Genomic DNA, 25,252 nt, shown 5'->3' on the forward strand with positions numbered 1-25,252 from the left:
GACAAAAATGCACATACTGCAAAAAGTTTCCCTGACACTTATAAGAACCTAAGTGTTCCCTGATTATGTACTAGAATAAATAAAGCTAAAATGAATTTATCTAGGAACTTGCTAGTACAAAATACATGTGTTTTTACAACTTTAAATTTATGTATTAGGTCCTGCAGGATTCAAAAATGTATAAACAAAGCCCCTATTCTAAATGGGTGTTCAGTGCTGTTGGAATGGAGAAACAAGTGTCTAAATATATGAGAAATGATAATACCCTCATGCCCATAGTCCTCAAGAACATTTTTCATTTATTCCCTATACCCTCTCAAAAATATATTTGCAGGTGCAAAAAATTGTATTTTGTATCCTATAGCAAGCCATGAATTCACTATAACTTTAACAAATAGAAAGATTAAACAAAATATATCTCTTCCAAATTTCCCATAATTTGGAATGAAAGCATCTGCTGTAATAAAAACCAAACGAACCCCGAGATAACAAAACGACTTTACAAAAGAAAAGGACAGGAAGGTGTGTTCCTTGAACAGTCTCATACTAACCTTTTGCAAAGAATACTGACGGCAAATATCATTTGCTTTTATAAAATTCAATCCTTCATTGCCTCACTTTGTAGCTTTTATGATGAATTTTAAAATAACAAGCCTCTGTGGTTAACAAAGGGAAGGAGTACTTTTTTTAAAGCTATTTCTCTCCTCAGATAGTTCTTACCAACTTGGTCAAACAGCTACGACAATTTGTACCTGATTTAATCAAGCAATGTTTTAATTCATCGAGTACAACACAAGGATCTGAGGACGTGAATTTTGATTCTTTTTCCACCAAATGTCAGAGATGTGACATCCAGTAAGTCTTTAAGAATGACAGTTAACAAAAAGTAGACTATGAAACTGTTACGTATGTCCCAAACTCTCTAAATCTTAGCATAGTGACTGTGCGGTCTTTTGAAATGTCAAAAGAAAACTGTCATTTATTTCAGCTCAATTCAGCAAACCCTCAGTGATGGCCTACTTGCGTATTTACAACTGTGCTAGCAGTTGGTCAGGGTTCCAGTAAATAGAAACAGAGTAAAAGGAACCATTTCTGCACACTTCTCAGAAAAGTGAAACACACATTTCACCTACCCATTCTATTTCAGAACGCGAAATTAAAGGATGCAACAAAGACCAGAGATTGTAGCAAAGGAGAAATCTCAGCAAAAAAAGTCTAGGTGAGATTTTTTTCAATTACAAGTCATACGTCCCCTGCTGGTTAACTACTGCACACTGCATAAAGTTTATTGTGATGCCAACTGTTTCTAAAAAGCATTTTTTTTTCCCTTCAATCTGTCTTCCTTTCAAAATCTTCCTTTAATTCTCTAGCCACGGTCTTAGTATTTTTCATTCTAAGGAACAACAAGGTGACTACGGCTCTCCGAAAGCTAGGAGATTTAACTCTAGGCCCCAGGTGTCTACTGTCATGCTCTTGACCTGGGGAAGTGAAGAGGAAAGCCCACCTTCCGACAATGTTTACTGTCCTGTATGCGGCTAAGCGGCCCAGAACCACGTATAAGAAAGGGAACCCCGGCGGGGTCGCCGCGCCCGATGCCACCCCGTTAGCAGCATATGGGAGGGCTGGGACTGGTCCCCGGCCCATTCGAAAGCTCGGCTACGGCTTCCTGGGGCCTGGCCACGGAGGGAGTCCGTGGAGGCGAGGGGCACGGCGGGACCCCGCACCGCCCGGGGACGTAGCGACAGGACAGCCCGGCAGCAACTCCTCCCCGCGGCGGCGGAGCACGTGGGGTCTCGAGGGCACCGGGCCTCCAGAGGCTACCGGAGGTGAGGGCGGCAGGTGCGGGAGAGGCGACCGGCTTTCCCCAGAGAGCGGGCCCCAGAGGCCGCAGGCCGGGGCTGGGGAGGAAAACCCCCGGAGTAGCGACGTGAGGGTTCGAGAGCGGGAGACACCGGCATCGCCGGCTGGGCGGGGGAAGGTGGGGACGCCAGCGTTGGAGGCAGAAAGAGATCGGATGGGGGGGCCCCGAGGGACGCTCGCCGGCGCAGAACCCCAGCTCACCGTGCCTCCGTCCTTAATGATGATCTTCTTGGCCAGCATGATACTGCGGTTCGCGGCCCGTTTTTTCTTCTTCCCCTGGGTCATTTTACCATCCTCAGTTCCTGGCGCTGCTGCAGCCACACCCGGGGCGGCCGGCCCCAGCGGCGAGTTCCGTCCCGCCACTACTGCCGGGCCGAGCCGCTCGGGGCGCCCGCCGCCATCTTGAGGGCCCGGCCTGCCTCCGGCGGCGCGTCACATCGTGCGATCGGCCGACAAGCCCGCCCCGCCCACGTGACGCCGCCCCGCCTTCCCGGCGGCGCCGGAGCCGCATCGCCGGCAGGCCGGGAGGGGAGCCGGCGGGCTGGGTGCTGCTGGCCCCGAGTGGAGCCCCGTGCTTTGGGTTCACCAGGTCGCTTAATCGTCACAACGGTCCTGGGAGGCAGGTACTGTTGTTGCCCAACTCTTCGCAGATGAAGAAATATGTCTCAAAAAGTAACCTGCTCATAGGAATACAGCTGGGGAGGGGTTGCACTGGAATTTTAACCAGACGTCCTAAACTCCTAGCGCAACCTCCATATGTGTTCTAACCAAGACGGGAAGGGGTACCGGAAAGAAAAAACATATTTCAAAAGTAGTGCGTAACTGAAGAGGTAAAGATAAATCGTTTTCTCATAGTCTTTTGGCGTTTTGGCAGCTCAGGGCCACCACTAGAACTCAACTGGAACATCTCCCTATCCCTAAAAAAAAAAAAAAATCCCTAGGGCCTTTTAAAAAAATTTCCCTGTCAGTAATAATTTTTTTGGCCTGTGTCACACGCTTTGAGGAGCCCTGGTGGTACAGTGGTTAGGCTTTCTGCTGCTAACAGAAAGTTCGAATCCACCAGAAGAAAGATGGGCCAATCGGCTTCTGTAAAGATTACAGCCATGGAAACCCTATGGGGCAATTCTCTGTTCTATGGGATAGCTATCAGTCAGAGTCGACTGGACAGCAGTGGTGATGTCACACTATAGGCTACTACCTTTTTTGCTATATGATGTCGTTTAAAAATCAACTTGATGGAGGAAAATTGTTAGGAAAGACAAATTGACAGTAGAACATGGACTGCAGATTAAAGTATTACCACTGTTAAATTTGAATTTTGATAACTATGCTGCGTTATATAAGAGAATATCCTTTTCCTTAGGAAATATATAAAGCAAACCAAACCTGTTCCCATCGAGTCAATTCTGACTCATGATGACTTCATGTCTTAAAAAGAGCTGCTCCATAGGATTTTCTTGGCTTTAATCTTTACAGAAGCAGGGAAGCAGATCTCCAGGCCTTTCCTCTGCTGCACTGCTGGGTGGGTTCACATAGCCAACTTTTAGGTTAGTAGTCTAGTGCAAACCGTTTGTGCTACCCAGGGGCCTTAGGCAATATATACTGAGGTCTTAAAAGAGTGAAGGGATATAATGCATGCTATCTGTTGGCTGCTAACCTGAAGATTGGTGTTCCGAAGTCACCCAGCCACTCCACAGAAGATTACAGCCAAGAAAACCCTATGGAACAATTCTGTTAACACATGGGGTCGCCATGAATTGGTGGTGACTCCACAGTAGCTAGCAACAACATCTCAAATGGGTAGAAAATAATGTGTGGGACAGGGGAGGGAGTGACAAAACAAAACGGCAAAATGTTAACAAAAAAGGCTAATCTGAGTTTGATGATGTTAAGACATGTCCACAGATTTAGTGGTTTTTCTCTCTTTGAGCATGGGCTGGATTTAGTGACTCCTTTCTAACAGAATAAAGCAGAAGTGACACATTGACTTCAGAAGCTAGGTCATAAAAGGCAGTGTATGTTCCTAGTACTGCTCTTTTTCACTCACTCTGGGAACCCAGAGTTTGGGGGAGGCTAGCTGCCCTGTCATAAGGATACACAAGTAGCCTAGGGAGAGATCTACATGTCCAGTAACTGAGGCCTCCTACCACCAAGCCATATGAGCTGTTTTGAAAGTGAATCCTCCATCCTGGTGAAGTCCTCAGCTGACTGCAACTCCTGCTAATACCCTGACTGCAGTTTCCTAAGAGATCCTGAGCTTAGACCACCAGGCTTAGCTACTCCTGAATTCCTGACTTACAGAAACTGCGTGAAATTAAAAGTATTTATTTTAAGCTACTAAATTTTGAGTAGCATCCATGGTGGTGCAGTGGTTAAGCACTTGGCTGCTAAATGAAAGGTCAGTGGCTTGAACCTACCAGCCACTCCACAGGAGGAAGATGTGGCAGTCTGCTTCTGTAAAGATTATAGCTTTGTAAAATCCTAGGGGACAGTTCTACTGTCCTATGAGGTCGCTGAGTTGGAATCAACTCATAGACAATGGGTTAAGCTGCAATGGGTAAAGAGAATGTGCAAGTGATTTGTACTATTCTTGCAACTTTTCTGTAAATTTGAAATTTCAGAATAAAACATTAAAACATTTGATTGCATTTTCTGTTCCTGCAATCTCCATAAATGAACAGATATAGAAAAGAAGCCAATTTTCATGGAAAGGAGAAGGAAGGCAACTTTCAGTTACATTTTCCCATCAATTAACTTTTTTTTTTTTTTAATTCTTTTGCTAAAACTTCAAAGTTGAACTCCAACTTGAAGCTCTTTAGAGAAAGTAATATGAGATAGATTTCAAAAGTAAATCCCCAGGAGCTTGTTTTGAATGGATGTAAAGGGCTGGTAAGATCAGTTATTGTGTGGTTACTGTGACTTTTCATAGCCTTTGTTATGGATGGAGCCCTGGTGACACAGTGGTTAAGTGCTCAGCTGCTAACCAAAAGGTCAGCAGTTCGAATCCACCAGCAGCTCCGTGGAAACCCTATGGGGCAGTTCTGCTGTGTCCTATAGGGTCACTATGAATTGGAATCTACTGGACACCAATGGGTTTGGTTTTTTTTTTATTATTTTTTATTTTATACCTGTGGTTATACCATCTGGAAAATGGATTATCCTTGTTAGGTTAATGAGACAAGTGTAGGGTGTATCCTGAGTCACTCTCTTACAAAATATAAAAGGAGCAGATTAAAGAAGCAGAAATGGGGGAAGAGAGATGTCAAGCCACAGGAAGACTGCCCAGGAATGGAAACTCAAAAGGGACAAGGACCTTCTTTCAGAGCTGACAGAGAGAGAAAGTCTCTTCTAGAGCTAGTGCCCTGAATTCAGACTTCTAGCCTCCTAAACTGTAAGAAAATAAATTTCTGATTGTTAAAGCCACCTACCTGAGGTATTTCTGTCCCAGCAGCATTAGATAACTAAGAATTTGGTACTGAGAATTGGACTGCTGCTCTAACAAATATCTAAAACATGGAAGTGGTTTTGGAATTGGGTAATGGGTAGAGGCTGGAAGAATTTTGATGTGCTTCATAGTAAGGCCCTAGATTGCCTTGAAGAGACTGCTGATAGAATTAAGGATGTCAGAAACGATGCGCATGAGGGCTCAGAAGGAAGTGAGGAGAAGAGCCATAGAGAAGCTAACATCTTAGAGAATACATACAGCATCAGCATGTTGCTGGAAATGTAGATGTCAAATGTGCTTCTGGTGAGGATCTAAAAAAAAAAATGATGAAGATGTGATTGGACAGTGGAATAAGGGAGATACTTTTTATGCAGTGGCAAAGAACTTGTTTGCATTATGTTCAAATGTTTTGTGGAAGGTAGAACTTGTAAGTGATGAACTTGGCTGAGGAGATTTCTAAGCAGGATCTTAAAGGGGCTGTGTGGTTTCTCCTTGCTCCTTATAGTAAAATACAAGAGGAAAGAGATAGACTTAAAAATGAACGGTGTAAAATGAAAACAGAACTTAAAGATTTGGAAAATTCTGTTGTACTAACTAAGGATGTGTGTCCTGGAATTTTCAACAATGATGTGGCTATACAATCTTTTATTGAAGAGATTAAGGCTGTGACTGATGGATCTAACCAACTACCACAGCAGAAAACCCATCAGCTTAGACTGAAGGGGACAGAGAAAGAACAAAAGGAAAGAACGCTGTCTGTCTCTTTGAATTCTACAGGCAGGAAACAGGCACAAGGAGCTATCTCTGTCGTCCTCCAAGAAAAGAAAAGGACCATTCCTGGAGCAGCTCCAAGATCAGCAGAACTGCTGGAAGGAGCACAGGAAGCAGGGCTGCATAGGTTATAAAGGGTAGAGTCAAGGACTCCTAGGTTGAAAAGAGTCAGATCTTTACCACCATGGTCCAGAGTGTGGGGCTGCTATTCATGAGTGCTGGGGGGTGGGGCTACCATTCAAAGCTGAGTGGGTGGGACTGCCTTGCCCAAGGGGCAGAATAATGGGGCCATCCAAAGGTAAAAGAGTGGAGTTGCTGTCCCAGTGGGCCTGGAAGGTGGACCTGAAGCCCAGGGCTGAGGGGCCTTCACCCAGAATCCAGAGAACATGGCCAACACCCAGAGTCTGGAGGGTGGGGCCATTGCCCATATGGTCCTGGAGAACAGAGGATTATTTTCAAGCCTTTAGAGCTAATACAAAGTGTTCTGCTGGGTTTTGGACTTCTTTAGTACCCAGTTTCCCTTCTTTCCCGCCATTTGTAATGGAAATGTCTTCCTTGTGCCTGTTCTACCATTGTACTTTGGAAACGGATAACTTGTATCTAGATTTTACAGATTCACAGATGAAGAGGAATTTTGCCCAGGATGGAATACACCTAAAGTCTCACCCATATTTGATTTAGATGATTCAGAAGATGAGATTTTGGACTTGGAGTTGGTTTAAGACTTTTGGGATGATGCGGTGGGGTGAATGCATTTTGCATGTGGCAAGAGCATGAATTTTGGTGGACCAAAGGGTGAAATTTTATAGATTGAATTGTCCCCCCAAAATATGTGTTGTAAATCCTAACTTCTGTGCCTATAGTTATAATCCCATTTGGGAATGCGTTGTCCTTGTTATGTTAATGAGACAAGATCAGTGTTGGTGTGTCTTGAGTCAATCTCTTACAAGATATAAAAGGAATAGATAAATGAAGCAGAGATGGAGGAAGAGAGATGCCACATGAAGATCGCCCAGGAGCAGAAGCTCAGAAGAGACCAGGACCTTCCTCCAGAGCTGACACAGAAAGCCTTCTTCTGAATTCAGAAGAGCAAGTGCCCTGAATTCGGACTTGTAGTCTCCTAAACTGTGAGAAGATAAATTTCTGTTTTTAAAGCCACCCACTTGTGGTATTTGTTACAGGAGCACTAAATAAAACCAAACCCACTGCTGTGGAGTCAATTCTGAGTCATAGGGACCCCATAGGGTTTCCAAGGCTGTAAATCTCTATGGAAACAGACTGCCATATCTTTCTCCCACAGAACTGCTGGTGGTTTTGAACTGCTGATCACTTTAACCACTGTGCCACCAGGGCTCCTTTAAATAACTAAGATACCCTCAAAATCATACTTCATCCAGCTGCACCAGTTTTATCAACCTTAAAAACTGAATTATTGTTCAGTCATTCAAAAAATATTTAGTACCTACATATGTCACTTCTTTAGACACTAGGGATACAGCAGTAAATGAGACAGTATTTATCTGCATGGAGTTGATATTCTAGTGGGGGATATAGTTTCAAAACAAACACAAAAGTAAGGAAGATAAGAGATTGTGGTAAGTGCTGTCGGAAATAAATAAGATAATAAGAGAAATTTAATGCGTATTGAATGTCCACAGTGTCCCACATTTTATACTAAGATGGCTACAATGACAAACGAGAGATGTCTTATTTTAACAGATCTCTTGTGCACATAGTTCTGGTTTTGTATGTGTATTTGGTGTTACGAATATTGAAGAACTAGCTATTATAATAAAGCAGTTGGAAGAAGTTGATATGTCAGTTAAGGTTCTTGGGTTATAGGCAACAAAAACTAGCACTGGCTATCATAGCAAAAGGAAATGATTCGGGAGGATATTGGGAGTGCCCAAAATTGATGAGAATGCCAACAGCCAGGCATGGAAACAGGCAGAAACCAGGGTTTGGAAAATTTGTGAGATCGGAGGTGGTTGTCACAGGAAGGCAAAATATCTGGAGAAGAAGGAGGCACTCTGGAAGAGAGAGGGAACCCTTGAAGAGGGACAAATGACTGAAGCTAAAGACTCCAGGGAAACAAGATTGTGTCATAGAATCCAAACCTCCACACCCTAAAATATGTGTGGTTAAAGAAACTGCACCTCACTATAGTAACAGAAGAGGGCCCTCTCGAACTGTGAAACTGAATGCATCAGCCACACCCTTTCACTCCACCCTTCCATAGGACCACTTTTTATTGCTGATCCAAGAACATCCTATACATTTTATTATGAACAGAAAAAGGCACCAAAAAAGATTACCATGAAAAGAAAACAGAAAATGAAGACTACAATCAATAGAAAATACTACCACTCAGAATACATGAGGCAGAGAAAACCATATACAGCGTTCCAACATGAAGTAAATATCATTAAATAACTAGTTGCATATATGAAAGAATACAGAAAATAAAACTTTAAAAACTCAATAAGAAGATAGGAAATGGGAGTTGATCAAACTCAGGAAATACACTGAAAGACAAAACCATCTAAGAAATGAAAACTAAATTACAGAGTATTTAAGATCTACAAATGAAAGTGCAACATGAAACGTGAAGAGGAAAAAAACAGCTATGAGAACAAAAACAAAACAGATTAAAAGGATCAAAGAGAAAATACCTATAGAAAAAGAACAGCAATGCAGATCTGGCATACTTATAATAGGAGTCACTGAATAAGAAATATCAATGGAACAGAGCTAATATTTAAAACTATAATCCAAGAAAATGTTCCAGAAATAAAAGACATGCTCCTACATGTTGAAAAGGAGCTTATTATGTAGCTAGGGGAAACCCTGGTGGTGTGGTGGTATAGTGGTTCAGTGGTTTTTTGGGGGGGGGGTTATGTAGCTAGGAGAATTAAACTGTCAGTCATCTCTGAGACATATCCTAATAAACTATTAGACTTTAAAGTAACCTGGGCCTTGGCAAACCAAAATAACATCAGTTCCAAAGGAAAAAAAAAAATCAGATGATACCAGATTTCTTTACAATAACATGCAAAACAACACAATAGGGAGCAACATTTTCAATTAAAAAAAAAAAAGTGTAGGCCAAGGATTTTATATCTAGCCAAGCTGTACTTCACATATCTATGGTCTAGAAGAAATATTAAACATGCAAGAACTCTGGGAATATTGTACTTAGAAGCCCTCCTTGAGTACTTTACTAGAAGAGCTTTATCCAGACAAGAGTTGATTGCAGAGACTTAGCTAAAGTACTGGGGGAGAATATTAAATATATTTTAATTTTTTTAATTTTATAACAAAACCAGGAAGAAGGATGGGAAAATAGTGTGTAAATGATGTATTTTCTAATAAAATAGAAATAAGGCAACTAAAACCTGTGAGAAGATAGGAAATAAAGTAGAATAAATGTATTGATTGTCACAAAGGTAGTCAGGTGGGGGAGTCAAAGATCATTGAAAGGTGGCAAACCAAATCATAGAAGCTGAGACAAACAAAAAGGAGTCCTTCGGTGGTACAATGGTTGATGTGCTCAGCTACTAATCAGAAAGGTTGCTAAACAGGAAGGCTGCTAACCAGAAAGGTTGGAGGTTTAAGTCTACCCTGAAGCACTTTAGCCTGCTGGTCTACTTCCAAAAAATCAGCCACTGAAAACCCTGTGGAGCACCGTTCTACTTTGACACACATGGAGTTGCCTTGAGTTAGAATCAACTTGGCAAATGGTTGGAGATAAGAAAAAGGGGGCTCTAAGAGGATTACATACAGTGTTATCCATATAAAGGTGGTAACCAACAGAATTAATAAACAAATATTTTAAAACATAAAAAGAGCTTATAGAAAGCACACAGTCCACATAGTAAAAGTAACACAGTAAATATAGCAATTTGCATATTTTATTTTTCAGTAACACAAAAACTAGAAACTAATAAAAGTAATTACCTATAAAAGGTGGTTAGGAATGAACTGGAGAGAGGGTGAGACTTCTCTGAGTACTTTTTATATAGTTTTAACTCTTCACAAATTTTTCATAAAATTTATAAAATTCTAAACTTGAATTTAAAAAAAATGAACCTAATTATATCACACTGATAATATCACCACAGAAAAGAGTGATTTCCATTAACTTTTGAAAGTAGTACTCTGACTATACATCTTTGTTGTTATTGTATACTATCAAGTCAATTCCTTAGTGGGCTATAGTCTCAGGACAATGAGAACTGCAAAGAAATCTTAAACTTTACTCAGTATGTTTATTTTTAAGTAGTAACATTGGTATAGTGTTGAAATAAATACTATGTATAATAAGAAAAATAAGGAAACATATCAAAGTTAAGAACCAAAATTTTTTCGGTAAGAGAAAAGAGAGGCAAAAAACCTACACAAGGAAAACTACAAAACACTACTGCAAGAAACCAAAAGAGACCTACATAAATGGAAAAACATACCATGCTCATGGATTGGAAGACTTAACATTGTGTAAATGTCAATGCTACCCAAAACGATCTGTAGATAAAATACAATCCCAATCCAAATCCCAACAACGTTCTTTAATGAAATGGAAAAACTAATGTCCAACTTTATATAGAAAGGAAGATCAAAAAAACCAAACCTGTTCCCATCGAGTTGATTCCTACTCATAGCGACCCTTAGGACTGAACTGAACTGAACTGCCCCATAGAGTTTCCAGGTAGTGGCTGGTGGATTCGAACTGCTGGCCTTTTGGTTAGCAGCTGAGCTCTTAACCACAGCACTACCAGGGCTCCACAGAAAGGAAAGAGCTAAAGCATTATTGAAAAAGAACAAAGTAGGAGGCCTCACATTTCCCAATCTCAGAATTTATACTATTCAGCCATGGTAATCAAAACCGAAAAAAGTAAATCCATCTAGCCATGGATAGCTGATCTTCAACAAAAGATCAAAGTCCATTCAATGGGGAAGAGATAAGTCTCTTTTAAAAATGGTGCTGACAAAACTGGATATCCATTTGCAGAAAAATGAAACAGGATCCATACTTTACACACTGCACAAAAAGTAACTCAAAATGGATCAAAGGCCTAAATAGTAAACCTAAAACTATAAAGTTCCTGGAAGATAACAAAGGGACAAAGCTAGGGGATCCTAATTTATGGCATAAATACACTGTCATAGATAACTAAAATTATGCAAACAACAGAAGATAATAAACTAGTTAACTGGGGCCTCCTAAAAATTAAATACTTAAGCTCATCAAAAGACTTTATCAAAAGAGTAAAAGGAGAAACTATAGACAGGGGAAAAAAACTTGGCAATGTCATATCTGACAAGGGTCTAATCTCTAAAATATATAGAAAACTTCAACGCTTCAACAACAAAAAGATAAACAATGCAATAAAAAAAATAGGCAAAGCACACAAACAGACACTTTACCAGAGAAGACATTCAGCCGGCTAACAAACACACGAAGAGATGCTTGCAATCATTAACCATTAAAGAAATACGAATGAAAACTACAATGAGATACCATCTCACCCCTGTAAAAATAGTTCTGATCCAAAAAACAGAAAACACGAAATGCTGAAAAGGTTGTGGGGAGATTGGAACTCTTACACATTGCTGGTGGCATTGTAAAATGGTACAACCACTATGGAAAATGGTATGATGCTTCCTCAAAAGCTCAAAATAGAAATACCATATGATCCAGCAATCCCACTCCTACGTATATATCCTAGAGAAATAAGAGCAGAGACAAATAAACATATGCGCAGCCATGTTCACTGCAGCATTATTCATAATAGCAAAAAGATGGAAACGACCTGTGTGTCCATCAACGGATGAATGGATAAACAAATTGTAGTACATATATAGTGTGGAATAGTATGTAACAATAAATAGTGATTAGTCCACGAATTATAATGTATATGAATCTAAAGGACATTAAAAAAGGACAAATATATGATACTGCTTTTATAAAAAGTAAAGAATAGGTTTACACACAGAAAGCAATGTTCTTTGATGGTTATCAGGGATGGGAGGAAGACAGAGGGAGAAGCACTAGATAGCAGACAGGTGTTAATTCCGGTGAAGGGAAAGGCAATACACAATATGGGGGAAGTCAGCACAATGTGACCAAGGTAAATGAAGACACTGAGAGGTACACAAGAATAAAGGACAACTATGGTAAATGCTATAACATATACAATTCTGCTAATAACATTAAAAACAACCAAAATTTTGTGAGTAGTTACACAGGTAGATATGTACACTATATAGATGTGGTAGGACATATGGGAGTACGTGCATGTGCATATATAAGTATAGTTTTGGGTATATATATATATGCAGTATGTGCTGCATATATATTCATATATATAATAGGGCAGATGGGGGCACAATTACGGGAACTTCCTAGATATATCCAGACACCTCGTGGGACTGAGTTTACTAGGTTTGAAGTCTCAGGACCATAGTCTTGGGGGACTTCTAGGTCAATTGGCATAACATAGTTCATAATGATAATGTTCTACATCCTAATTTGGTGAGTAGCATCTGCAGCCATCTAAGATACAGCTATGGGTCTTCTCCCATATGAAGCGAAGGAAACCAAAGGCTCAAGGAAACAATTAGTCCACAGAGCTAACAGGCCATACAAACCATAGCCTCCTCTAGCCTGAGACTGAAGAACTAGATGGTGCCCGGCTACTACTACTGATCACTCTGAACAGGGACACAATAGCAGGTTCCAGTTAGAATGGGAGAAAAATGTAGAACAAAACTCATTCATAAAAAAGACCAGACTTACTGGACTGATAGAGACTGAAGGAACCCCCAAGATATATTGCCCTAAGACACCCTTTTAATCTGGAACTAAAGCCACTCCTGGAGGTCATCTTTCAGCCAAATAATAGATGGGACTGTAAAATAATAACACGTCTGAGGAATGTTCTTAGAACAATCAACTATACGAGACCAAACGGGCAACATTTGCCCAAAAGCAAAGACGAGAAGGCAAGGAGAAGCAGGGAAACTAGATGGATGGAAATGGGGAATGCAGGGTGGAAATGGAGTGAGTTTGACACATTGCAGGGATAAGCAACCAATGGCACGGAATGGCTTGTGTATGAATTGTTGAATGGGAAATTAATTTGCTATGTAAACTTTCACCTAAAACACAATAAATTTTTAAAAAAGAGGGAAATATAAGCCTTATAATGTTAAGCTTTAATTGTAAATATCAATTTGGATTCATAATCTTCTAAAACAAATATTTACTAGCTCTGTTCACTGAAATGGCTTAGAAGCAATGACATCTCAGAAACAGTGGATAGGATCCTTAGAGAAATACTATAGCTGATAATCTAGGTTTTGGGAGAGGTGAAGTACATCATGTTGTGCCTGAAATAAGGAAGTACAAAAGAGCTAGTTTAAAATGACTACACTTGCAGCTGGCTCAACAAAGCATCAAAAAGAAGTGACTGTGGCTGTGATTGACTGTAATACATGAAATAATTTTAAATCCATGAGAACATAATGATATTTCAAAAAGAGGGGTTGGGAAAAACAGAAGGGAAAAAGTCTCTTTTTAAAAAATAGAACAATATGAACTAACAAATGTAGAAGAAATTAGAGACTTTTTGAAAAAATCACCATTTGCACCCCTATATAATAAAGGATTCAGGCAAGAATTAATAATTGATGCTAAAGTCATTAGATGAAAGGCTGTTGAGAAACAGTATTCACATGGTGCCAAAATATTACCCCAGAGATTACTAATTACAAAGGGGGAACCCCATGCATCTGTCAGTTTATCATACTGTGGGGGCTTCCATGTTGCTGTGATGCTGGAAGCTATGCCACTGTTGTTCAAAACCTAGCAGTCATCCATGGTGGACAGGTTTCAGCTCAGCTTTCAGACTAAGACAGACTAGGAAGAAGGGCCTGGTGGTCTACTTCTGAAAAAAATTAGCCAGTGAAAACCTTATGAATAGCAGCGGAACAGTGATATAGTGCCAGAACATGAGCCCCTCATGTTGGAAGGCACTCAAAAGATGACCAGGGGAAGAGCTGCCTCCTCAAAGTACAGTCAACCTTACTTAGATGGAGTCCAGCTTTTGGGACTTTCATTTGGTGATGTGGTGCAACTCAAAACGAGAAGAAACAGCTGCAAACATCCATTAATAATCTGAACGTGGAATATACAAAGTATGGATCTAGGAAAATTGAAAATCGTCAAAAATGAAATGGAAAGCATAAACATTGATAACCTAAGCTTTAGTGAGCTGAAATGGACTGGTATTGGCCATTTTGAATGGGACACTCATATGATCCTCTATGCCAGCAACGACAACTTAAAGAGGAATGGCGTTGCATTCATCATCAAAAACGAGTATTTCAAGATCTATTCTGAAGTACAACACTGATAGTGATAGGATAATATCCATACACCTACAAGAAAGACCAGATAAGAGGATTATTATCCAAATTTATGCACCAACCACTAAGGCTGAAGATGAAGAAGTTGAAGATTTTTACCAACTTCTGCAGTCTGAAACTGATTAAACATGCAATCAGGATGCATTGATAATTACCGGTGATTGAAATGTGAAAGCTGGAAACAAAGATGAAGGCTTGGTAGTTGGAAAAGATGGCCTTGGTGATAGAAAGAATGCCAGAGATTGCATGATAGAATTTTGCAAGACCAACAACTTCATTCCAGGTATCTTTTTCCAACAACATAAACGGCAACTATACACATGGACCTTGCCACTTGGAATACACAGGAATCAAATCAACTATACCTGTGGAAAGAGATGATGGAAAAACTCAGTGTCAGAACAAGGCCAAGGGCCGACTGTGGAAAAGACCATCAATTGCTCATGTGCAAGTTCAAGCTGAAGCTGAAGAAAATTAGAACAAGTTCACGAGAGCCAAAGTATGATCTTGAGCATATCCCACCTGAATTTAGAGACCATCTCAAGAATAGATTTGATGTGTTGAACACTAATGCCCAAAGACTAGATGAGTGTGGAATGACATCAAGGACACCATAAGCAAAGAAAGCAAGAGGTCATTAAAAAGATAGGAAAGAAAGAAAAGACCAAAATGAATGTCAGAAAAGACTCTGAAACTTGTTCTTGAACATCAAGTAGCTAAATGATGAAGTAAAAGAGCTGAACAGAAGATTTCAAAGGGAGGCTCGAGAAGTCAAAGTATTATAATGACATGTGCAAAGACCTGGAGTTAGAAAACCAAAAGAAAGAACATGCTCAACATTTCTCAAGCTCAAACTGAAGAAAAAATTCAAGCCTCGAGTTGCAGTTTTGAAGGATTCTATGGACAAAACACTGAACGATGCAGGAAGCATCAAAAGATGGAAGGAATACACAGAGTCACTATACCAAAAAGAATCGGTCAATGTCCAGTCATTTCAGGAGGTAGCCTATGATCAAGAACTGATGGTACTGAAGGAACAGGTCCAAGCTGCACTTGAAGGCACTGGCAAAAAACAAGGCTGCAGGAATTGACAGACTACCAAATGAGATGTTTCAACAAATGGGTGCATCGCTGTAAGTGCTCCTCTATGCCAAGAAATTTGGAAGACAGCTACCTGGCCAACCATCTGGAAGAGATCCATATTTGTGCCTATTCCCAAGAAAGGTGATCCAACCAAATGCAGAAAATATCATTAATATCACACGCAAGTACTGCTGCAGCAGTACATCGACAGGGAATTGCCAGAAATTCAAGCTGGATTCAGAAGAGGACGTGGAACAAGGGATATCATGGCTGATGTCAGATGGATCCTGGCTGAAAGCAGATAATACCGGCAAGATGTTTACCTGTGTTTTATTGACTATGCAAAGGCATTCGACTCTGTAGATCATAACAAATTATGGGTAACATTGTGAATGGGAATTCCAGAACGCTGAATTGTGCTCATGAGGAACCTGTACACAGATCAAGAGGCAGTCATTCGAACAGAACAGGATACTGCGGGGTTAAAAGTCAGGAAGGAAACGTGTGCATCAGGGTTGTATCCTTTCACCATACCTATTCAATCTGTATGCTGAGCAAATAATATGAGAAGCTGGACTATACGAAGAACAGGCATTAGCATTGGAGGAAGACTCATTAACAACCTGCATTATGCAGATGACACAACCTTCCTTGCTGAAAGTGAAGAGGACTTGAAGCACTTACTGATGAGGGTCAAAGACCACAGCCTTCAGTCTGGATTACACCTAAACATAAAGAAAACAAAAATCCTCACAACTGGACCAGGAAGCAACATCATGATAAATGGAGAAAAGTTTGAAGTTATCAAGGATTTCATTTTACTTGGATCCACAATCAACCCCCATGGAAGGAACAGTCAAGAAATCAAATGACACATTGCATTGTGCAAATCTGCTGCAAAAGACCTCTTTAAAGTGTTAAAAAGCTTGTAAAAGTCATTTTTGAGACAACTGGAAAGATAGATTTGAATATGACCTTAGACATTACCTTCAAATTAAATTTTCTTAAATGTGGTATTTGTATTAAAGTTATTTAGGAAAATGTCCTTATCAGGATATGTATGCTGGTGTATTTAGGAGGTGATGAGTCCTGATAGAAAATTAGTGTGGCAAAATGCTAATAATTGTTGAATTTATGTGGAGGGTAAATGAGTGTACCATTCTTTCAACTTTTATGTATGTTTGATTTTTTTTTTAATTAAAAGTGGGAGAGAATTTAAATTAAAAAATGTTTGTTCTCTAATAGTGCTACCTTTGTGAACTCATGGAGATCACCCATGAATTTTTCAAAGCTAAGATAGCACAATTTGTTCTGGCAGGATTGAGGTCATTAAAATGGCAGTATCATTATAAACCACCACCTGCACGTCAATTTGTTGTACTGTGGTAGCTTGGGTGTTGCTATGATGCTAGAACTTATGTCACAAGAATTTCAAATACCAGCAGGGTCACCCATGGTGGACAGGTTTCAGCAGAGCTTCTAGACTAAGACAGACTAGGAAGAAAGGTTTGGCCATCTACTTCCAAAAACTAGCCAGTGAAATCCTTATTGATCACAACAGAACAATATCTGACTTGCTTGCTTTGGACTCGTCATCAGTAGGGGGATCATCAAGTTTGGTGAAGTAGAGGGCTAACGAGTATGTGGGAGACCTTCAGTGAGATGGATTGGCACTATAGTCACTAAGATGGACTTGAAAAAAAAAAAAAACTTGAACATGCTGGTAATTGTGGGGATGACACAGGACCAGGGAACGAGTTGCAGTCAACTCGACAACAGCTAACAACAACAACCATATTATATAAACAAAATATTCAAAACATAAACCTGGACTATTAGGTAAATGGAGACAAATAATATGAAGTAATGGAAATTTACAGCATTATGCATATAACTTGTAAAGTTAGCTGCAGTTTAAAATTCTAGAATTCATAGTCATAATAATGAAAGTTATAAAAAGGAAATATGGGCTTACCTCTGTCATGATTTTCTGTAATCCTATCAGTCACTCAAGAAATATTACCCTACCCAGGTAGGAATCATGTTTGTACATACGCTGTCTTTTAATGAAGTACACACACACACACACGCTCACAGATTTTGTTAAAGTACACATGTGAAATCTGATTTATCACATTTAACTAAACTTCTTAAGCACATTTAAAGTAATTTTTAGCAAGAGTGCATTTTTAGATGATTACCCCAAAATTTTACCCCAAAATGCTATAATAACATTCATTACTCTTATACCATCAATGAGTTTTACTTAAAAAAGCAAGAAGTTATATATCTTGGGTAAACTCTTTATATTTCCAAAGGAATACCATGTTATTTGTTTTAAAGAAGTTATTATTTTTAACATTTTAGAAATCCTATAATAAACACATAAATGATAAACAATTGATCCTTTGCTCCAGTGAAGGGCTGATACTTAACCCTAGTAAAGGATGACTGGAACTGTGGAGCCAAATGAGGCCCTATGAGCCAAAGTAACGTTTTCTTATCAGTTATGGTTAATGACTGATATAAAATTATCTCAAAATTGCATATTTATATACAATATAGATAAAAGGTTTACAAACCAATTTCTAAAAATATTTATTGTTCTTTAAAATATTTCAGCTATTTAATAAGTTGTCATTAAACACCAGAACTAAAAAATAAATACTGCTACTATATAGGCCACTTAGCACAATAACTGATTATAAACATGTTTCGCTACCCGAGATTCATGTTGTGTTCAGATTGGACAGAATTTTTTAAATTAAAAATGACACGTAAATTAAAAGTCACTATAAACAAAAATTGTCATTGCTTGTGCTATTGGTTCAGAAGAATGTATATACAGAGAGAGGAATGGTCAACAAGACACTCTTTACTAGTATAAATTCGATTCTTTGGGATTTGAAGGCAAGCTATTTCCTGCTTGCTATACATCTTGGGTAAAACTCTCTTTATTTCCAAAGGAATACCATGTTATTTGTTTTAAAGAAGTTACTACTCTCTACTCTGGAAACCTGGTGGCTCAGTGGTTAAGAGCTACGGCTGCTAACTAAAAGGTCAGCAGTTTGAGTCCATCAGCTGTTCCTTGGAAACCCTATGGGGCAGTTCTACTCTATCCTATAGGGTTGTTATGAGTCGGAATTGACTTGATGGCAATGGGTTTGGGTTTTTTGGTCTTATTTTTTCTGGACTATCTAGTCCTGCTTGGAAAGAATTTTCTTTTTAAAAACAGTAACTAACGCTAGTCACTATCTTTGACTCTGTTGCAATGCAATAGTATCTATACAATTTAGATTGTAAAGTACATTTGCACAGCACTGGGATTCTAGGATATATTTTAACAAAATAATTTAGTGTATTTTACACAAACAACATGTGCCTTCTGTGTTTGTTTGCTGCCTGGGCCCTCCCCCAGTGAGGCATTTTCCTAAGTACGCTATGCTCATTTTTTTACAGCAACATTTAGAAGAGGATTGGCGGGGTGGTGCTTGTAAGGATGTCTTGCAGAGGGAGGGTGCAGCCAGCAAACAAATGTAGAAGGTACACATTACTTGTGTAAAAAATATAGTAATACAAAAAATAACATTAAAATTTTTCGGTTAGTGCTTTTCATGAGACGTAACCAAAGAAAATTATACATTTTTTTAAAATACAGATTATTTTAGTGATCTTTTAAGACAAAGCATTTTGTACGACGATGCTTAAGTAGTAGAGATGGGAATAACCCCACCCACTCACTGCCAGTAAAATCCTTTATGTTGTTTCTCACATTTGCTCTCTATGCATTGAATTAATAGTCACAATAGAAGCAAATATATTTGAATTATAAAGAAAACATATACCAAATTACTCTAATTACTTAACCTTGAAGCTTCTTGTTGTTAGTTGCTGTCAAGTTGATTCTGACTCATGGCGACCCCATCTGTGCAGAGTAGAACTGCTTCATAGGGTTTTGAAGGCTGTGACCTTTTGGAAGCAGATCACCAGGCCTGTATTCCAAGGTGCCTGTGGGTAGGTTCCAACTGCCAACCTGCCTGTTAGTAGTCCAGCGCTTAACCATTTGCGCCACCCAGGAAACTTGAAGCTAGCAAAGAGATAGTTTATTCAAAAAAGAGAACTTTTTAGGCTGTTACTATCATGCACATAGAGAAGTTCTAACTAGCTAAATGACACTTAATCTTTCATGCCAGAGCAGAGGCTAGAAAAAAGAATGATTACATGTGGTAAAGATAACTAGAGAGGCAGGAAAAAGATCAGTGATTCATTTTTTATATGTATATAAGGAGAGCAGATGAATTCATGAGTGAGATCAGACACATTCTAATAGGGAAACAAGGAAATACAGGAAGAAGTCTACAGTTAAATATAAAAATAATCTATTTCAATATATCAGATAATAAATGAATATTTAAAAAATGACGAGAAATTTATCAATTAAAAAGTCATTTAACAAAAGACCAGTTTTCCTTTCAATTATGCCCACAAAAAGTTTAAAAACATAAATCACATTCTGAAGCCCAAAAGAATCTTTCTAAACAAATGAAATACACAAATTCAAGATCCAAAACATTTTTTAAATATTAAAAAATCACCATAAATTATATTTTTATAAGAAGAAACCAAAGGACAAAATGATAGCTGTTTACAACTGTCAAAGTTTCAAAAATCTAGATAGGGCATTGGTGCCTCTTTATTTAAATAAATAGTTCACTAATGCTTGTATAATATATCTGTTTTAATTTTACGTTGGGTAATGATTTAAAGAGCAAATGTTGAAATAACCAAAAAACTGAATTATAGCTATTCTTAAAATTTTCTAATTTTTGCCCATGTGCCCAAAGTTGTGAATTTCAGTAACAGCCTCTAGCAAAGCAAGGCACACAGGACCAGATTTGGATAAAGGTGCTTCTTCTTTGGTCTTATTATTTAAAGTATGATACATATGCTGGAGATTGTCCCGATGATTTTTCAGTATAGCAAATAACTTTTATAAATATGTAATGCATACATCCATATGTAATTAAATAGTATCACAATGACAGTGTAAATAAAATGAGTAATGCTAAACCTTGTTTTTAAAAAAAAAAAAACTCAGTTAAATGACTATACAATGACATTTTAAAAGTTGAATAATTTGATATGTAGGAAAAGTATCAATTTTTAACAAGTCAGAATTCACTAAGTATACGGAGCAAAGTCAATTAAAATTTCCTGTCAGATTCTACCTCAGAATCTAGTTTAAATACCAAACTACTTTTCCTTCTGTGAAATTCTATGACATTTCAAAATAAATTTACGTAGGCATTTAAGTTTTGCATCTACAAGCTACATTTTCTACCATAAAAGTAGTCTGACTTCTCTCTAAATGCACTTATTATAAAAGATTTAATAATATTACTGAGTCAAAATATTTAATTGTTATATTTCAAACTTTTTGTTCCAAATACCATATTTTTAATTTTTAATAGGATTATCATTGATACTCTTTTCCCATGCAGTAGCACATTTTCACAATGAACAAAGTAGTTGAGGGATAACAAATAAATTTCCAAAAAGTATAAGAATTTAAATAGTCAAGGAGTCATCATCATCAAAGATTGATATGATAAGGCCTTTGGAAGTTGAATAGGTCATTAAAACATATACCACACACACAAGAAAATGGCATCAACTCTGTGACATGATATAGGCCATAGGCCCACCTCCCCAAATAGTTATTTCTTTATGAATTAAAAATTATGAACTATACAGCCTAATCTCTTAATATTATACATTTTCGAATCTCCTAGAAAAACAAAATATAAATTATGCCTGTCTTATAAATGTTTGCTTTGAAAATATACTTTAGAGTGTTTTATTCTTTTTCACAGCTTTTGACTACATTTTTCTAAGCTTTGGTGGAAATCTTGAAAATTTTATTTTGGACACCTGAAAACATATTATTTATCACTATAACTAACATCTAATATTCAATAATTGTATCTTTTTTTTGAAGTATTAAAATAGGGGAAGACTAAACCTGAATTAACAATTATGAATGCACAGTGAATTAATACATAAGCACCAAACCAGTACTTCAATGTGGCTGAGTATAAATCTTTATATTAGTCTTAATTCTGTGCATTTGTAGGATGAAGATTTCATTTAGCATTGAATAATAAGATATAATGCTATTGCAGTCTAAAAACATCATGCTTAAATGTGGTAAACTGTTTAAACAAATACATGGTGGACACCGAAAATCACTGAGTCCAGAAAGCATTCAGAAAGTTTGCTCTGTGCCAATCTGTAATCACCAGCAAACTGATTTAAATACTTTGAAAAGTCTAAATGGAATAGATTAGGTCTCTGTCCTGTAGACTAAATTCTCATCAACAAGGTAACAAAGCCAATCCTAATTAGCCAAGAGTGCCGAACAGTTTGTAACATGTAAGATTTTTGAGTCAAGTTCTGTTTAACAAAATCCATTAGAACTATATAAAAATAGTTTTTTTTTTTTAACAGTTATAATAACTATTAGGACAGGAAACTTTAAAAAATATATACAGTATGAATGAAAAAAATAAAATAATTCTTATTCTCAGTAGGTAATTCTACCTATAGTCAATAATTATATTAAACCCATATTCCAATTTTAGAAGCATTTTTGCCCATCAAATCATCTTACCATTTCTTATAAATTTCCTCTCCCCTGAACCAACTTATTAAAAAACTCACGTAATTTATAACCTTAACTCCAGTGTTAATCAAAATGCTTAAAAGAAACCACTGTTTTAAAGCAAAGTCATGGCTCCTTTCCAGCAGCTCTCCTGGGGCCACAGAAAGGGAACTCAGATTTTGTTGCCTCTCCCAGTCATCAATCAGGGCACTCCTGGTAGCAGTGGTTTATACCAAACCAAACCTGTTGCCATCGAGTTGATTTCGATTCACAGGGACTCTGTAGGACAGAGTAGAACTACACCATAGGGTTTCAAAGGAGCAGCTGAACTTTGTTGATTATCAACTAAGCTCTTAACCACTGTGCCACCAGAGCTCCTCTGGGTTTATAAAAACAAACCCATTGCTGTCAAGCTGATTCCGACTCATAGCGACCCTACAGGACGGAGTAGAACTGCCCCATACAGTTTCCAAGGAGCACCTGGTGGATTCGAACTGCCAACCTTTCGGTTAGCAGCTGTAGCTCTTAACCACTATGCCACCAGGGTTTCCTCTGGGTTTTTAGGATGGCTTAAAAGTTCTTCTAGGGAGCCTTGAATTTACAGTGCCATTTTAAATAATGTAATACCATGGCAATATGGAATGTCTCCAAGAAATATCATTTGGTCTCAATTCACTGACATCTATAGTATTTTTTTCATTGTTGTTGCTAAGGGTTGTTGATTTAAAAAAAAAATTTTTACAGATCAATCAGTAAAATAGTCATTTAAAAACTTTCTAGTTGTGTACAGTATATGCTTAACAGTTCAAAATTCTCCAGATGGAGAGATTATATAACACAATAATTATTTTATTTTAAAATTACTAAATATCTAATCCCTTTAAATTACATCATAAAACTTTAATGGAAATTAATACACATGAAAATTTAAAGTAATATTAAGGATTTATCTGATTTACAGAAAAGAAATGTAATTAGAAGATTAAGAGCAAAACTCCATTAGTATAAAAGTCACTGGCTACTACCTAGCGTTGGAGTATCTGGACTGCTTTCAGCAGTTCTGAAGCATTAGAAGGTCTCAAAATGTATATGGAGAAATAGATGTGTGAACCTCTCTACATTAATTTTAAAAATGAATTTTATTCTCTGACAAGTCAGACACAGAATGTTACTTCATTAATTTTTATGTAGTTTAACAAATAACATTTAGCAATCCTTTAAGTAATCCTTTGTATAAATATAAAAATCTCAGCTATGTGAAAATGTTTTTTCAAATCATACGTCTATTTCTTCACAGCTTTGTAGGTAATAATAATTAAAATTTTCAAACTTAATATTCCATGTGATTTGATACATCTGTACAGAAAGAGATAAAAAAACAATTAAGATTAAATAGATCTGATTTATAAAAATTGGTATCTGATATTTGTTGTGTGCTCTCGCAAAGAGTGCATAGGGCTTTTCTGCAGCAATCAGAAGGGTAGAATCTTTTTAAACAGATTTCAAGCTTCTTCCAATAATGATTCTAATCCCTGGAAATACTTTCAAGTTTCGATTTCTAGATATAATAGGCATTCTGTTACATATACACATATTTTATCTTTAAACTTTAATATTTTCAAACCATTTGAGTATGATCAGATTCAGCATGATGATATCTTCACAGAATCTGTGGAAGTCCTCTGTGCAAGATTAACGTCGAAATTCCTGGTGCACCATCTTGAAAAATATAGTGACAGACAGTATACAGCTATGCTTTAGTAGGATTTCCTGCAGGTTTGGGATTGTAACCATATAGGAAAGTAGCTATTATTACAAGGATGGCTCCAAGGAAAAAGACACTAAAATAAAAGAAAATGAAAAAGAGAAATCAGATTAAAAGCAAAACAAGTTCTTTCTATTGACTTATAAAAAACAACTGTAATTTAGAAAAATGTTCCAGTAACATGACTAACAAATATTGAGTACTTACTACATTCCGGAAACCCTGGTGGCATAGCGGTTAAGTACTACAGCTGCTAACCAGAGGGTCGGCAGTTCGAATCCACCAGGTGCTCCTTGGAAACTCTATAGGGCAGTTCCACTCTGTCCTATAGGGTTGCTATGAGTCAGAATTGACTCAACGGCACTGGATTTGGTTTTGGTTTTTGGTACTACATTCCAGGTATTTGGCTAAGTGCATTATCTCATTTAGTTCTCACCAACAACCCTATGAGGAAGGTACTAGTATTATCCTACATTTTTACATACGAGGAAACTGAGGTTTAGAGAGTTTAAGTAACTTGCCTAAAAGTCCCACAGCTTTAGGTAGAAGACAGGATTCAAACCCAGGTTATGTTTGACTCTAGAGCCTGTATGTTTATCCCTACTGCACTATATTGCCTCCTAAAGTAAAGATGTTTTAAATGCTGCATTTCACCTTAATATGCCCTTAGCTGAATAATAAAAGATCTCAATAAATTACATTCTTTTATGTCACAACCAAGGTAAAGTTCAATTTAAAATCCAAGGTAATAATAAACAAACCTCAAGAATGATTTTCATAGGATGCTTTAGAAAAGTTTTCTTGAGAGATATTATTAAAAAAAAAAAAAAAATCAGTTGCCACCAAGTCAATTCTGACTCTTGGCAACCCTACGTGTTTCAGAATAGAAACGCACTCCATAGGGTTTTCAGTGGTTGTCATCTTTTGGAATCAGATTGCCAGGATTTTTCTTCCAAGGTGCCTCTGCGTGACTCGAACTGCCAACCTTTTGGTTAGTAGCCTAGTACTTAACTATTTGTGCCACCCAGGGACTCCAGATACAGTATGCCTTACTATAAACTGGAGATAAACTTTACATGCGCTTAAACTGGAATACCAATATTAATTTTTAACATGTACATTCTGCAAATACCAAATACAGTTATAGGTACATGAGTTAGTCGTGGTTTTAAAGTTTCTGTTAAAAGTTCACTCTCTTGTTTAAAAACAAAAACAAAAAGAATTTGTCCTCTAAAGTGAA

At 37.8% G+C, this 25,252-nt stretch overlaps 2 protein-coding genes across 5 annotated transcripts in view; both read right to left on the bottom strand.

The window, feature by feature from the left end:
• MFSD14A (major facilitator superfamily domain containing 14A) overlaps window positions 1-2,298 on the bottom strand; it is a 52,892-nt gene extending 50,594 nt beyond the window's left edge. Inside the window, exon 1 of the mRNA XM_049880258.1 lies at window positions 2,062-2,298. Within this exon, the coding sequence (XP_049736215.1) occupies window positions 2,062-2,145 (84 nt within the window). The 5' untranslated portion in view covers window positions 2,146-2,298. The remainder of the gene's footprint in view (window positions 1-2,061) is intronic.
• A 15,177-nt stretch (window positions 2,299-17,475) lies between these two features.
• SLC35A3 (solute carrier family 35 member A3) overlaps window positions 17,476-25,252 on the bottom strand; it is a 76,488-nt gene continuing 68,711 nt past the window's right edge. For 2 of the 4 annotated variants that reach the window (XM_049880272.1, XM_049880271.1), the window contains exon 8: window positions 17,477-24,088. In XM_049880272.1, coding sequence (XP_049736229.1) covers window positions 23,998-24,088 — 91 coding nt within the window. In that variant the 3' untranslated portion in view covers window positions 17,477-23,997. Of the gene's footprint in view, window positions 24,089-25,252 lie in introns of all 4 variants that reach the window. The other 2 variants (XM_049880273.1, XM_049880274.1) reach the window with 2 other exon arrangements.

The sequence above is a fragment of the Elephas maximus genome, chromosome 3, assembly GCF_024166365.1.
Source record: "Elephas maximus indicus isolate mEleMax1 chromosome 3, mEleMax1 primary haplotype, whole genome shotgun sequence".
Lineage (NCBI taxonomy): Eukaryota > Metazoa > Chordata > Mammalia > Proboscidea > Elephantidae > Elephas > Elephas maximus.